The 15,029-nt window shown below is 42.5% G+C and overlaps 1 protein-coding gene across 1 annotated transcript in view; it reads left to right on the forward strand.

Moving 5' to 3' along the window:
* Nucleotides 1-15,029, forward strand: part of DCLRE1C (DNA cross-link repair 1C) — a 344,756-nt gene that overhangs the window by 37,647 nt on the left and 292,080 nt on the right. The window contains exon 5 of the mRNA XM_069228721.1: nt 2,086-2,141. Coding sequence (XP_069084822.1) covers nt 2,086-2,141 — 56 coding nt within the window. The remainder of the gene's footprint in view (nt 1-2,085; nt 2,142-15,029) is intronic.

A 15,029-nucleotide genomic window follows, 5' to 3' on the forward strand; every position in this document is an offset into this window, starting at 1 on the left:
TGTCTTATCTGGTGATATTAATGTGCAGAAATTGTGGTAGGGCAACTAAGATAACCACAAAGGTAGCACGGTTTTCTGTGTATTGCCTCGGCCAGATGAGAGATAAAGATGAATGGATGGAGGGTTGCTGTATGCCGATGAATTTAAGTCCTTTGAGAATTCCAGGGTACAGTTTGCGGACATGCTGGACAATTAATTTTCTCTTCCAAATGCTGACTGCCATACTTGGATGAGATATCCAGGACACCCCTAACCAAGGAAACCAGTATATTCCCTGTGATTGTTTTGCTTGTGAGAATGGTATGCTCATTGGCCTACATGTACCACTGCACCAATAAGATTAAACCGGAGTGTAATCGAGACAGTGTGTATCATTTGGGCGAGGCTAAGTTGAGTGCTGCCTGTTGTATTCTGAGAAGGTTTCTAGTAGTGCCAATTTTTGCCGCTCTTTAAAATTGTGCATGGTGTTTACTCAATTTGCGATACATAAGATATACCCAAAGCGTCCAGACTCCTACCCACATTTCAAACAAGATGGCAGTAACTTCTTGCACATTGTCTGGTCATGTGAAATGGTGGAGGTGTATTTGACTAAAGTGGTGCATCAGCTGAAAAGAGCAGTGGACAACTGGTTGCTATATTATTGAAGCAATGCCCCCTGGGACTGTATCAGAGAATTAAGAAAGTCACCATTAATTATAGGTTTGCAGCACTTGGCCTCTGACTCACAAATAGAAGAAAAGAGAGGCATTGATTGCAGGAAGTGGGAGGAGCCTTTTAATTTAATCCTGGTCTGAGGAGTAACGAGAATGGGTTGTGGCTGAGGAGGCTCATTTAGACTTTGTACTGATGAGAAATTAGTTGAAGATTTGAGAAGTTGGAAAAGTATGCTTGATCTGATAATTGACATAATAGAGTAGGGCGGCTATTGGGGATGAACAAAACTATTGCTCTGTGTATCATTGTAGAGCAAAAATCTTAAGATGTATCAACCACAAATCAATATGATATGGGTTGAGTGTTGTAAACTACTGAATAGGTCACTGGTAGAATGGAATCTTGTGCCATTTTTGAATTTTATATTGCTACCTGAGCAATATTAATGTTTGTGTAGTTTGTTTGGGAAAATTAAACTTTATTTAAGAACATTTTTGTAGGTGGAAGGACGTGTATTTTGTATTCCAACATTTGCATTACCAAATATGTATTCTGCAGAAGTAGACATTGTTTCATTTATGGAGTTTTTTCTTTAGTCAAGACCAGGCTTAGAGATCACTGAATGGGGGATACACCGAAAAATAGTTGAATGGAGCAAGAACCCTTTAACGCACAATACATAATTTACAAAAGCAAACTTTACGATTATAATAAAACATGAGTGGAGAGTAGTAAGAATAGGATAGGTGCTGACAGGATAGAGGATGTAAAATATAACTGGCAGTTAATATAATTGTGTTTTTTGGAGGCTAAAGGGATGCCTGTCAGAATATAGCAGACTAGCCATAGGCACAGAGGAGGTGAACAGTTCATTGATATGACATTGAAGACCAACAAGGGAGCTGACGTTAGTGACACTAGTGTAAATGGGGAGGGAAACAGTTGATGGGAATTTACATTCGTAGAATGACAGCCAGTGATTGCATGTCAAAAAAAGTAGACACTTCATTGGTCTATGTTATGTTATGCCAGGATCCAGTTACTTGGACTATTCAAGGTGGGCTGGTGCCAGCAGTTCAGCCATCAGGGAATGCTAGATGGGTACATAATGTTTTGAGGAGCGATTAACGTATAACATAAAGAGATATTTAAATGATTGTTGATTAGGCAAGGAGGTGGAGGTGACATAGAAAGGAGAGATCATGTGCAGAGTGGGCATGCAGTGTAGCCAAGTCCCAGCTAAAAATTAAGGGACTATAGAGAGGTCAGAAAGGTATGTCAACAGAATGTGCACTTGAGTACACTGAGCATTCTTATTTTGCCCATTGTCAAGACTGACATTAGATTAGGCTTATGTAAACTGAGGTATACTATGCAAACCCAACATTTGGAGAAAGACAGTGATTTTTTTATTCTCTTCCTTTTCAGAAAGAAGATCTTGTGGTCACCCTTTTGCCTGCTGGTCATTGCCCTGGATCAGTGATGTAAAGTATATGAATTCATGAACATAGAAACACAAATTGATTATAATGCTCAAGTTTTCTTAAAACCAAATGATTCAGAAATTTAAGGTCGCTTGTCATAGTTACATTACTTAAATGTGCAAAGACACTATGTTATTTCATAACTTCATGTTATGAAAAGGTCTCTAATGAAGAAGAGGTCTCCTAAAGAAGTTGTCACAGAAAAGACAAATCAGAATAGTAATGGCTTAAACTTTGTCAGAAAATGATTGTTTAATAAAATTGAAATGGAAGAATTTAAATTAAACATAGTTTAACATATTACACATGTTTTGTTATGTTATGTGTATTTGTATAGTGCACAACTCACCTGAGAGGGTATCCTGGTGCTGAAATGGCTGTATTGGCTCAGCTAGGGTTTGGACTAGGTGAAGAGCAAGGTCTTGTGGAATTCACAAAGTGAGGAGTAGGCTCTGGTGTAGGGCCAGGTCATTGCAAGCTTTAGGAGAGACGTAGGAAAAGACACGACTACCAGATCTATTACTGCCTATGTGGGGGTGGTGGTGTGTAGAGGGGTCGGAGTAGGAATGTGGTTGAGTGGAGGTGACTGGTAGGTTTTCTGAAAATTAATGCGGTGGGTGAGGTATTTGAGGTCCCATGTTATGTAAGGCTTTATATATGTGAATGAGAATTGTGAAAAGTGCTTGTTTGTGGTTTGGCAGCCAGTGGAACTCTTTTGAGGTGCTGGGTGGGGGCGGTTGAAGGTGCGCCTGGCTGCTGAGTTTTGTATGGTCTTGAGTCTTCTTGTCAATTGTGTTCATTGCAGCATGGAGTGCATTGCCGTAGTCCATCTTCCTGGTGATATGGGCTTGGGTGACAGTTCTGCAAGTGTTGGTGGGGAGCCATTTGAAGATCTTCCTGAGCATCTTGAGTGTGTAGCTACATGAGGCTGAGACTGCATTCACTTGGCCGGTCATGATGAATTGGTTATCGAATACTATTCCGAGGTTCTTTGAGTGGATTGCTGCAAGGGCTGTGGATTGGAGTTTGGCAGGCCACCAGATAGTCCCTCGAGGGGACAATTGTTTTTTATCCTTCTCTTGAGGCAGTTGTTTTTCATCCATCTGGCGACTTGAGTCATGACGGCGGAGTAATCGGTCCAGACGTTTGGTGTCTTGTCAAGAAAGAGCTAGTATGAGCTGGGTGTCGTCAGCATAGAATATGATGCTAATTCCGTAGGCGTGGTTGAAGCTGGTGAATGGGGTCATGTAGGTGTAGATCAGTGGAACTGAGTGAGAATCCTTGTGGAAGTCTGCATATGACATTGGAGCATCCGTGGTCAAAGCGGCCAGGGTGATCGACTGAGTGTGGACTTTCAGGAAGGGATAATGTTTTTTTTTTTGTTTGGTTTTAAAAAAAAAATAATTGTTCACAATAATTGTTAAAATGCTCTAGGGTTAGTTTGAGTCATGCAGTATGGTAAGGGATGGGGTTTGGAATATGAGTTGGTGTTACAGTAAGCTTTAGGCATAGGTTAAGGTAATTGTCGAACTCTGTTAAGGGTTTTGATAAGATATAGGATTAGGGGAAGGGATGGTGCTCCAATTAGGACTGATTAGTGGTGATCTAAGGGCACAGCAGGGGATGGTGTAAGGCCCAGGGTAAAGGTTAGGATAAATGGTAGGATGAAGATTAAAATGATACCGTTAAGGTGGTAGTAACATTTAGGGGTTAGCTTAAGAGTTACATTTTGTTCAAGAGACAAAGATATTACCGCAGAGCCATTATTAAGGTACTCTTGTTCTGCATATTTCACACAGATCACTACAAAATGTCATGCTCATTGTTGAGACTTGTTACTTGTTTATTGAATAAAATGTCAAATACATAATGAAAGGCAAGGAATATAACATTTTACTTGTTAACACTACATTTTTGTAATTCATACAGTAACACAATAGCCATTACTTTTTTGTAATTTTTTATTTGCCCCTATAGTTTGTGATACAGCTTTTTTTAATGGGTTTATTTTTACATAAAATCTTGAAAGACATCCAACATTAGAGATTAAACCCTCTTGTCTGCTGTTGGACCTGGCATTTATTTCTGGGTCACCCCCTGGTTTGTGCCTTCTGTTCCTGGACTTGTTTGTGTTGGCATTAGGACGTTTCCCTCCTAACAAGTGGTAAAGTGCTTGTGCTCTCTCCCCAGCACATGGTAAAACTGGCTTACAAGTAAATTAAATGTGGCAATAAGGTGTAAGTCCCTAGTCAATAATATTACATGTGCCCAGGTTTTGTAAAATACTGGTGGGCCTGCAGCACACATTGTGTCGCCCACTAAAGTAGCACTTCAAAACAGGTCTCACTCTGCCACTGCAGCCTGTAGTGCTGTTTTAAAGTGCCATTTCGACCTAACAAAATAAACCTTTTGCCAGGTCTAAGTCTTTCTTATTGATACTTATAAGTCAACCCTAAAAATTAACGTGTACTTAAATCATACATTCTCTGGGAGTGAAAACTCCTAAAATAGTTTGTTCACTGTTGTAAGGCCTGACTTGCCAATTAACTGACACTGAGTTACACTAGTAACTTTAATAAATGCTAACATTGTATTGGGAGCAGGTCGAGGTATCCTGTTTACAATCCAATTAACTATAATTTAATATCGTCTTTACTAATAAAGTCTGATTTTAAGTTAAAATACTGAAAATACCACTTCTGGAGAGTTGGTATTTTCTTGTTGCAAAGTACAAACAATGAGATCCAAGTGTTTCATGCAGAGTACACATTTGAAACAACTTTTTTGTCATGCTTTTGCTGACCGGACTGGGGGTGAGAGTGCGTCGGCATGTATTAGTATACGTTTCATCTTTATACCATTTTCTGGTCTTTACTACTTCTTTCATTTTTGTATTTAATTTTCCTACATGGGTGTTTCATCCTGAAGAGGCCATGTAAGGAAATGCCTCCTTGGCATGGTTACCCCCTAACATTTTGCCTTTGCTAATGCTTAGTTATGATTTGAAAGTATGCTGGGACCCTGCTAACCAGGCCCCAACACCAGTGTTCTTTCCCTAAACTGTACCTTTGTCTCCACAATTGGCACAACCCTGGCACTCGGTTAAGACCCTTGTAACTGGTACCCCTGGTACCAAGTACCATGATGCCAGGGAAGGTCTCTAAGGGCTGCAGCATGTCTTATGCCACCTTAGGGACCCCTCACTCAGCACATGCACACTGCCTCACAGCTTGTGTGTGCTGGTGGGGAGAAAATGACTAAGTCGACATGGCACTCCCCTCAGAGTGCCATGCCAACCTCACACTGCCTGTGGCATAGGTAAGTAACCCCTTTAGCAGGCCTTACAGCCCTAAGGCAGGGTGGACTATACCACAGGTGAGGGCATATGTGCATGAGCACTATGCCCCTACAGTGTCTAAGCAAAACCTTAGACTTATAAGTGCAGGGTAACCATAAGAGTATATGGTCTGGGAGTTTGTCAAACACGAACTCCACAGTTCCATAATGGCTACACTGAAAACTGGGAAGTTTAGTATCAAACTTCTCAGCACAATAAATGCACACTGACTGTCCCGAGCTGAGGTGACCCCTGCCTTGAGAAATCCTCCATCTTGAGTTTGGAGCATTTCCCCAATAGGATTAGGGATGTGCCCCCTCCCCACAGGGAGGAGGCACAAAGAGGGTGTAGCCACCCTCAAGGACAGTAGCCATTGGCTATTGCCCTCCCAGACCTAAACACCCCCCTAAATTCAGTATTTAGGGGCTCCCCAGATCCCAGGAAATCCGATTCCTGCCACCTGAAGAAAGAAGAAGGACTGCTGACCTACAAGCCTGCAGAGAAGGAGGAAGACGACAACTGCTTTGGCCCCAGCCCTAACTGTCTGTCTCCAACTTCGAAAAACCTGCTCCAGCGACGTATCCGACAGGGACCAGCGACATCTGAAGCCTCAGAGGACTGCCCTGGACTACAGGACCAAGAAACTCCTGTGAACAGCGGCCCTGTTCAAAACCAGCTACTTCTTTGCAACAAAGAAGCAACTTCCAAGGACTTCACGTTTCCAGCCGGAAGCGTGAGACTCTACACTCTGCACCCGACGCCCCCGGCTGGACCTGCAGAAAACCGACACCTCAGTGAGGACTCCCCGCCAAATGCGAGCCCGTGAGTAACCAGAGATGAGCCCCCACAGCGACGCCTGCAGAGAGAATCCAGAGACTCCCCCTGACCGCGACTGCCTGTAACAAGGGACCCGACGCCTGGAACCAACACTGCACCTGCAGCCCCCAGGACCTGAAGGAACCGAACTTCGACGCAGGAGTAACCCCCAGGTGACCCTCTGCCTTGCCCAGGTGGTGGCTGTCCCGAGAAGCCCCCGTGCCTGCCTGCACCGCTAGAGTGACCCCCGGGTCCCTCCATTGAAACCCATACAAAACCAGACGCCTGCTTTGCACACTGCACCCGGCCGCCCCTGTGCCGCAAAGGGTATGTTTTGTGTGCCTACTTGTGTTCCCCACCCCCCCTCCCCCAGTGCTCTACAAAACCCCCCTGGTCTGCCCCCCGAGGACGCAGGTATTTACGTGCTGACAGACTAGAACCAGAGCACCCCTGTTCTCCGTAGGTGCCTATGTGTTTTGGGCACCTCTTTGACCTCTGCACCCGACTGGCCGAGCTGCTGGTGTGGTACCTTTGGGGTTGCCTTGAACCCCCAACAGTGGGCTGCCTATGCCCCAAAACTGAGACTTGTAAGTGTTTAACTTTCCTCCTAATCTAACCTTTACTTACCTCCCCCAGGAACTGTTGATTTTTGCACTGTGTCCACTTTGAAAATAGCTTATTGCCATTTTTACAAAGACTGTACATGAAATTGTTTTCATTCAAAGTTCCTAAAGTATCTAAGTGAAATACCTTACATTTAAAGTGTTTGATGTAAATCTTTAACCTGTGGTTCTTAAAATAAACTAAGAAAATATATTTTTCAATATAAAAACCTGTTGGCCTGGAGTAAGTCTTTGAGTGTGTGTTCCTCATTTATTGCCTGTGTGTGTACAACAACTGCTTAACACTACCCTCTGATAAGCCTACTGCTCGTCCACACTAGCACAAAATAGAGCATTAGAATTATCTACTTTTGTCACTATCTTACCTCTACGGGTAACCCTTGGACTCTGCGCACACTATTTCTTACTTTGAAATAGTATATACAGAGCCAACTTCCTACAGGCCATAATTTGATAAGCCGAAACGCCTAATTGCAGTCTAGACCTCGTATTCTTGGTTGTCTCATGAGAAACCTATATATTACATACAAGGACAGTGTTTCATGTGCCAAACATTTTGGAACTTTTTTGAGTTACAAATGGATCAAATAAATTGCTTTTGAAATGATGATTTGTATATGCATGAGGTATTCAGGCATTTTGAACATCTCAGGAGGCGGTATCTATCTATGACTATCAGATTAATGCATTGAAATAATGCTGCACATGTCCAATAATTGATGTATTATTATTGACTGAATAGATTAGAGAAATGTGTTCTGCTGGTGTCCTGGGTTCATTTTAGCACCTTGCATGGGCACACATTTCAACTTGGGTTAGGCCTGCGATCTGTGCCCTTTTACCCAAACATATGCTATGATGTCATTTATTAATTTTAGTCAGCTTACTTTTAAGCAGGGATGCTTTATTTTTATAATAAGTTGTGATTTTGCGAAAGCATTGTTATTTTGTGCTTGACATTTCATCATGTACTTCTGTCCAAAGCTGAGCATAACAGTACATGATAAGCTATCCTTTTCCCTCCTAACAAGTGGTAAAGTGCTTGTGCTCTCTCCCCAGCACATGGTAAAACTGTCTTACACCTAATTGCCACATTTAATTTACTTGTAAGTGCCTAGTCAATAATATCACATGTGCCCAGGTTTTGTAAAATACTAGTGGGCCTGCAGCACACATTGGCCCTCATTCTGACCTTGGCGGTCGGCGGAGAGGCGGCGGTCGGACCGCGAACAGACCGGCGGTCAAAAAAATGGCATTCTGACCGCGGCGGTCACCGCCGCGATCGACCGCCACTTCCCCACTCCGACAGCCACGGCGGTCATGACCGACGGGCTGAAGTCTGCGCACTCCGGCCCGGCGGTCGACCCAAGACCGCCAACGGTATCATGACCCTGCTTACCGCCGCGGTTTCTGGCGGTCGGGAACCGCCATGCGAACCATTGCGGTAGGCACTATCGGGGCCAGGGAATTCCTTCCCTGGCACTGATAGGGGTCTCCCCCACCCCCCACTGCCCCCCCGAGTCCTCCCCCCACACCCTCCACCCCCCTGCCACCCCCCAGAGGTGGTACGAACCCCCTCCCCCACCCCGACCTGCACATACACGCACCCCGACATGCACACACCCCCAACATGCACATATACACACCCCCTACACACACACATACACAACGGGGACACATACCCGCACACATACATGCCGACATGCGCACCCGCCGAACTACACACATTGCCCATAGGCACAGCAGCACCCCCCGCCCGCATGCACGCACTCACACACCCCCTCTACACACTCACACGCACACCCCCATGCACGCACACATCACACAACACCCTCCCACCCCCTCCCCTCACGGACGATCAACTTACCTTGTGCGTTGGTCCTCCGGGAGGCGACAGGAGCCATGGGGAGGTGACCGCCAACAGAAGACCGCCACACAGATATGTGGGTCGTAATTCTGTGGGCGGTGTTCTGCTGGCGTGGCGGTGGAGGTTGACCAGTCTCCACTTTCCCGCCGACCGCCAGTGTGGCTGCTGGCGGTTTTCCGGCGGAACGCTCCCAGCGGTCGGAATGCGCACAGCGGCATACCGCCGCGGTCGGCGGTCTTCACCGCGGCGGTAACTCGGCGGTCTTGCGAAAAGACCGCCAAGGTCAGAATGACCCCCATTGTGTCGCCCAATAAAGTAGCACTTCAAAACAGGTCTCACTCTGCCACTGCAGCCTGTAGTGCTGTTTTAAAGTGCCATTTCGACCTAACAAAATAAACCTTTTGCCAGGTCTAAGTCTTTCTTTTTGATACTTATAAGTCAACCCTAAAAATTAACGTGTACTTAAATCATACATTCTCTGGGAGTGAAAACTCCTCAAATAGTTTGTTCACTGTTGTAAGGCCTGACTTGCCAATTAACTGACACTGAGTTACACTAGTAACTTTAATAAATGCTAACATTGTATTGGGAGCAGGTCGAGGTATCCTGTTTACAATCCAATTAACTATAATTTAATATCGTCTTTACTAATAAAGTCTGATTTTAAGTTAAAATACTGAAAATACCACTTCTGGAGAGTTGGTATTTTCTTGTTGCAAAGTACAAACAATGAGATCCAAGTGTTGCATGCAGTGTACACATTTGAAACAACTTTTTTGTCATGCTTTTGCTGACCGGACTGGGGGTGAGAGTGCGTCGGCATGTATTAGTATACATTTCATCTTTATACCATTTTTTGGTCTTTACTAGTTCTATCATTTTTGTATTTAATTTTCCTACATGGGTGTTTCATCCTGAAGAGGCCATGTAAGGAAATGCCTCCTTGGCATGGTTACCCCCTAACTTTATGCCTTTGCTGATGCTTAGTTATGATTTGAAAGTGTGCTGGGACCCTGCTAACCAGGCCCCAGCACCAGTGTTCTTTCCCTAAACTGTACCTTTGTCTCCACAATTGGCACAACCCTGGCACTCGGGTAAGACCCTTGTAACTGGTACCCCTGGTACCATGATGCCAGGGAAGGTCTCTAAGGGCTGCAGCATGTCTTATGCCACCCTAGGGACCCCTCACTCAGCACATGCACACTGCCTCACAGCTTGTGTGTGCTGGTGGGGAGAAAATGACTAAGTCGACATGGCACTCCCCTCAGAGTGCCATGCCAACCTCACACTGCCTGTGGCATAGGTAAGTAACCCCTCTAGCAGGCCTTACAGCCCTAAGGCAGGGTGGACTATGCCACAGGTGAGGGCATATGTGCATGAGCACTATGCCCCTACAGTGTCTAAGCAAAACCTTAGACATTGTAAGTGCAGGGTAACCATAAGAGTATATGGTCTGGGAGTTTGTCAAACACGAACTCCACAGTTCCATAATGGCTACACTGAAAACTGGGAAGTTTAGTATCCAACTTCTTAGCACAATAAATGCACATGCCCCAGAACTGAGACTTGTAAGTGTTTTACTTTCCTCCTAATCTAACCTTTACTTACCTCCCCCAGGAACTGTTGATTTTTGCACTGTGTCCACTTTGAAAATAGCTTATTGCCATTTTTACAAAGACTGTACATGAAATTGTTTTCATTCAAAGTTCCTAAAGTATCTAAGTGAAATACCTTACATTTAAAGTGTTTGATGTAAATCTTTAACCTGTGGTTCTTAAAATAAACTAAGAAAATATATTTTTCAATATAAAAACCTGTTGGCCTGGAGTAAGTCTTTGAGTGTGTGTTCCTCATTTATTGCCTGTGTGTGTACAACAACTGCTTAACACTACCCTCTGATAAGCCTACTGCTCGTCCACACTACCACAAAATAGAGCATTAGAATTATCTACTTTTGCCACTATCTTACCTCTACGGGTAACCCTTGGACTCTGCGCACACTATTTCTTACTTTGAAATAGTATATACTGAGCCAACTTCCTACAGGCCATAATTTGATAAGCCGAAACGCCTAATTGCAGTCTAGACCTCGTATTCTTGGTTGTCTCATGAGAAACCTATATATTACATACAAGGACAGTGTTTCATGTGCCAAACATTTTGGAACTTTTTTGAGTTACAAATAGATCAAATAAATTGATTTTGAAATGATGATTTGTATATGCATGAGGTATTCAGGCATTTTGAACATCTCAGGAGGCAGTATCTATCTAGGACTATCAGATTCATGCATTGAAATAATGCTGCACATGTCCAATAATTGATGTATTATTACTGACTGAATAGATTAGAGAAATGTGTTCTGCTGGTGTCCTGGGTTCATTTTAGCACCTTGCATGGGCACACATATTTCAACTTGGGTTAGGCCTGCGATCTGTGCCCTTTTACCCAAACATATGCTATGATGTCATTTATTAATTTTAGTCAGCTTACTTTTAAGCAGGGATGCTTTATTTTTATAATAAGTTGTGATTTTGCGAAATCATTGTTATTTTGTGCTTGACATTTCATCATGTACTTCTGCTCAAAGCTGAGCATAACAGTACATGATAAGCTATCCTAGCATTGCAGTCACAAGGGTGCAGAAACATTCCAACACTTAGGCACATGCCAACGTCAGACCTATTTCCCAGAACTTAACTATGGTTTTGAATAAAAACATCATACAGGCCAGGGAACGGGAGGGCAGTCATTCGGGCCAGGATACCCATCCACGCTGTATGCCATTTTACTGCTTACCCCAGCCTTGCCTCTAAAATCAGCCAAGAAGATGGCGGGCAGACCCCTGTTCTCAGGTAATGGGGTTGGGTGCTCCTCTCATGGACTAAGTATGGGAAGATTAGGCTATCACCGCTATGCTCTCGCTAGAAGCTAGGGGTCAGGTAGGATTCCTATTTACATTTTATTCCAATATGCTTGGATTGGTTATTTCCTTTTCAGTGATCATAACAATATTAATTTTGCTATGTCTCATTGCCCTAATAATTGCAGCTCATATCATTTATTGTAGATTGCGGGCTTTTCAATAAATGTATTGAAAACCATCCAGCATTCTTTCTTTGGCCCATGTGTGTGTATGAGACCTTTGCTAATTAGAGAAAGGGATGAGATTTGTTGACCACAACTTCCCTACGAGGTCATTGAGAGTCATGCATCAGGCTGCCACAAGTCACATTTGCTTTCAGTGTTCAGGTGAGGTGCTGCTAGCCAGCTGAAAGGGTTGGGCTGACAGCTGCCAACCGGTGTGCGATTGACTTAGTTACCCACAAGCAGTGGTGCTGCTTCCCCGAATCCGGCAGTCTTGTTCCAATAATAAGAGTCCTACGACACTAGAGTGACTTTCCTTTTTTCAGATGACCGCGAAAGTCTCTTTGTGCTGTTAGGTGCTATTTTCACTAAAAACCTGAAAATTGAATATCCGTGGTTCTACTAGTTGGATTTTTGTTTTTCTGTTTTTTTTTTTTTTACTAAAATTCCCTCTATTCTTAATTGGTTTGGGATTTTTCTTAAATTGTTTTTTCAATTTATTACTGTTTGTGTGCTGCTTAAGTACTTTACACATTGCCTCTAAGTTAGGCGTGACTGCGTTTTTTCAAGCTACCAGGGAGTTAAGCATAGGTTAATTTAGTGACATTTGTGTTTCACCCTCACAAGGATTCTGGATGTTGCGCAAGTGGGGATTTCCCCCACCCTCAACCAATAAGCCATTTCTTACACCTTCTAAATCATCTGAATACATCCACCTTTCTGTTTAATATTTTACATATCTGACCAGGTATATAGTAGTGTTTTTTCAGAGAAGTAGATGACCATCTGTAGAACCTTTCTCAACAGTTCTTTTCGTGGCTGATGTTTTGTGCCAGATGATAGCAACATTTAAAAAAGAAAACTAGACATAATCTAGAAAATGTTAACATAATGTTCCAGTGTCATATTCTGTGTCTCTTTTAAAATTACCAGTATTGTAAGAATCATAATTGACACACAGTTGCTTTCTTAAACCTTCAGGATTCCCAAAATGTCTCACTGAAATACATGAGAAATATATGCAGATACTGTTTTACTGTTTTTATTTGTTCTGTAACTTCATTGTGGAGGAAGAAAGCTGACATGTGACTGGGTTGTCACAGACCCAGCCAAACAAAAGGAAGACATTGTGGCCTACCATTTTAACATCCAGTTAGAAACAAGAATGACCATAAAGAAAGACAGCCACAAATGATAATTGTACAGATGTATTCACAGGACAATTCCCCTTGTGAACTAAGCAATAACAGGGTCTGCCTTTTTATCTGTTGATGGTGTTTTAGCCCTAACAAGGATACCAGGGTCTCATCAGGACACAGGGTATCCTGTGGAACTAATATGAGGAGATGTGTTAGAGGAATGATCACAGACTGAGTGCCTTGAATTGTAAAAAAAACAAAAAAAAAAGAGAAAAATACATACTGGTTTTCTTAATGCAAGGTTGAGAATGGCAAAAACAGAATCCTGAAGGGACAGCCACATTTAAACAGGGCCAGAAGTGCCTGAAAATTAGAAAGGTGGCATATGAGTGTTGAAAGATTCTATTAATTTGTAAGAGCACAAAAACATTTTCAATGAGGGGAACGCTTATCCAAGTTAAAAGTGTGATACATACCAGAGTGTGAAAGATAAAGTAGTCATGGAAAGGCCTGTGATAATGCAGCATACCATTGAATAGAAAAGATTAAAATATATATATTAAATTGGAATAATCACGTTTAATACAAAGATCACAATAAATTATAGTGCGTAAAAACACTGATTTACCCATGAGTAATGGCAAGCAGCTGGAGGCCTGATGATGCAGGGAAGCTAAGCCTACAATGAGGTGAAGCTGTTCACGTGCACAGAAGAGCATGTCCTCCAGGTAAGAGCAAAGTTGGAAGAAGAGCAATCCTGCTCATCTTCCTGAAATAAATAAATAGGCGGAACCTTTGTAGCCGTGCTTGCCCAGGGGTATGCTGGGGAAATTGATTAGAGACAGCTGAGAACTGGCGCGAGCGGTCGTAGTCAGCTTTGCGCACAATGTGTGTTACCTTCGGGGAAACCCTGCCTCTTGGCAGTGACTATCAACTGAATACGTAACGGGGGGGGAATGCCATAATAAGTGAAAATGAAAAATGAATGAAAATAAAAAATAAGGAAACCGATGGTAGAAGTACATATCTGCTTCCTTTGTCCGGTCATTACCAAGTTCTGGGATAAAATCTTCCAGTCAATTAGTGCACAACTCCAGGTTCCGTTTACACCCTGAACCTATTGGGGCCCTGCTTGGCATATCTAGCTATCCTGAGTTGTCAATACAATCAAAGGAATTCTTCTTTATTGCATCTTTGATTGCAAAATCTTTGATCTTGCAGCAATGGAGAACACCTTTGCCTCTGTCAGATGATCTCAGGGAACACAAAATTAAATTGGTCCAATTCAAATAACGACTCTATGCTCAAAGAATGCTCTCAGAAATGTCATTGTATATGGGATAACAATATGCTAACCTCAGTTTAAATAGGTTACAAAGAAGCGTTAGAGAATTGAGGTTTACGTTAAGAGTAAAACAAAGTGGTCCTTAATCACAAGACATTATTTTGTAAGTTATTATGATCATTTAAAGGTTTGTATCTGTAATTTTGATGCTTCAATATGTATACCTGCTCGTATATGCACATTAACTAAACTTCTTCTTCTTCCAAAAAAAAAAAAAAAAAAGATAACAAAGGTAAAAAAAAAAAACATAAAAAAAATAAAGATATAAAAATAAACATAAAAATAATAAAAAGATTGTATCTTTGGAGAGTTCACGAATGGAACCCTGGTGAATTAGGTATTGAACAATCCTATACTTAGCTATTGAGCTACCATGTCTACTTCTGGTGAGGGACAGTTCAGAATTATATCAGGGGTGGCTTCTAGCATATAGACCCCAAAACATCTTTTATATAGTTAAACAAAAAGATGGAGAATGTCCATATGGGACTTCCTGTAACATAGAAAAGAATATGTTTGAAAAAAACATATGGAAAATACCAGAATTGGTGAAGCATTAAGAAATCAAACAGAAGAAGCACAATCTATGTGTGCAGCAAAGCACTTATATACATGTGAGCTCATTTGTTTACAGAGGGAGGCAATCTTGTTAATGTCCTTCTATAAGGCTAGGG

Source organism: Pleurodeles waltl, chromosome 4_1 (genome assembly GCF_031143425.1).
Source record: "Pleurodeles waltl isolate 20211129_DDA chromosome 4_1, aPleWal1.hap1.20221129, whole genome shotgun sequence".
Taxonomy (NCBI): Eukaryota; Metazoa; Chordata; class Amphibia; order Caudata; family Salamandridae; genus Pleurodeles; species Pleurodeles waltl.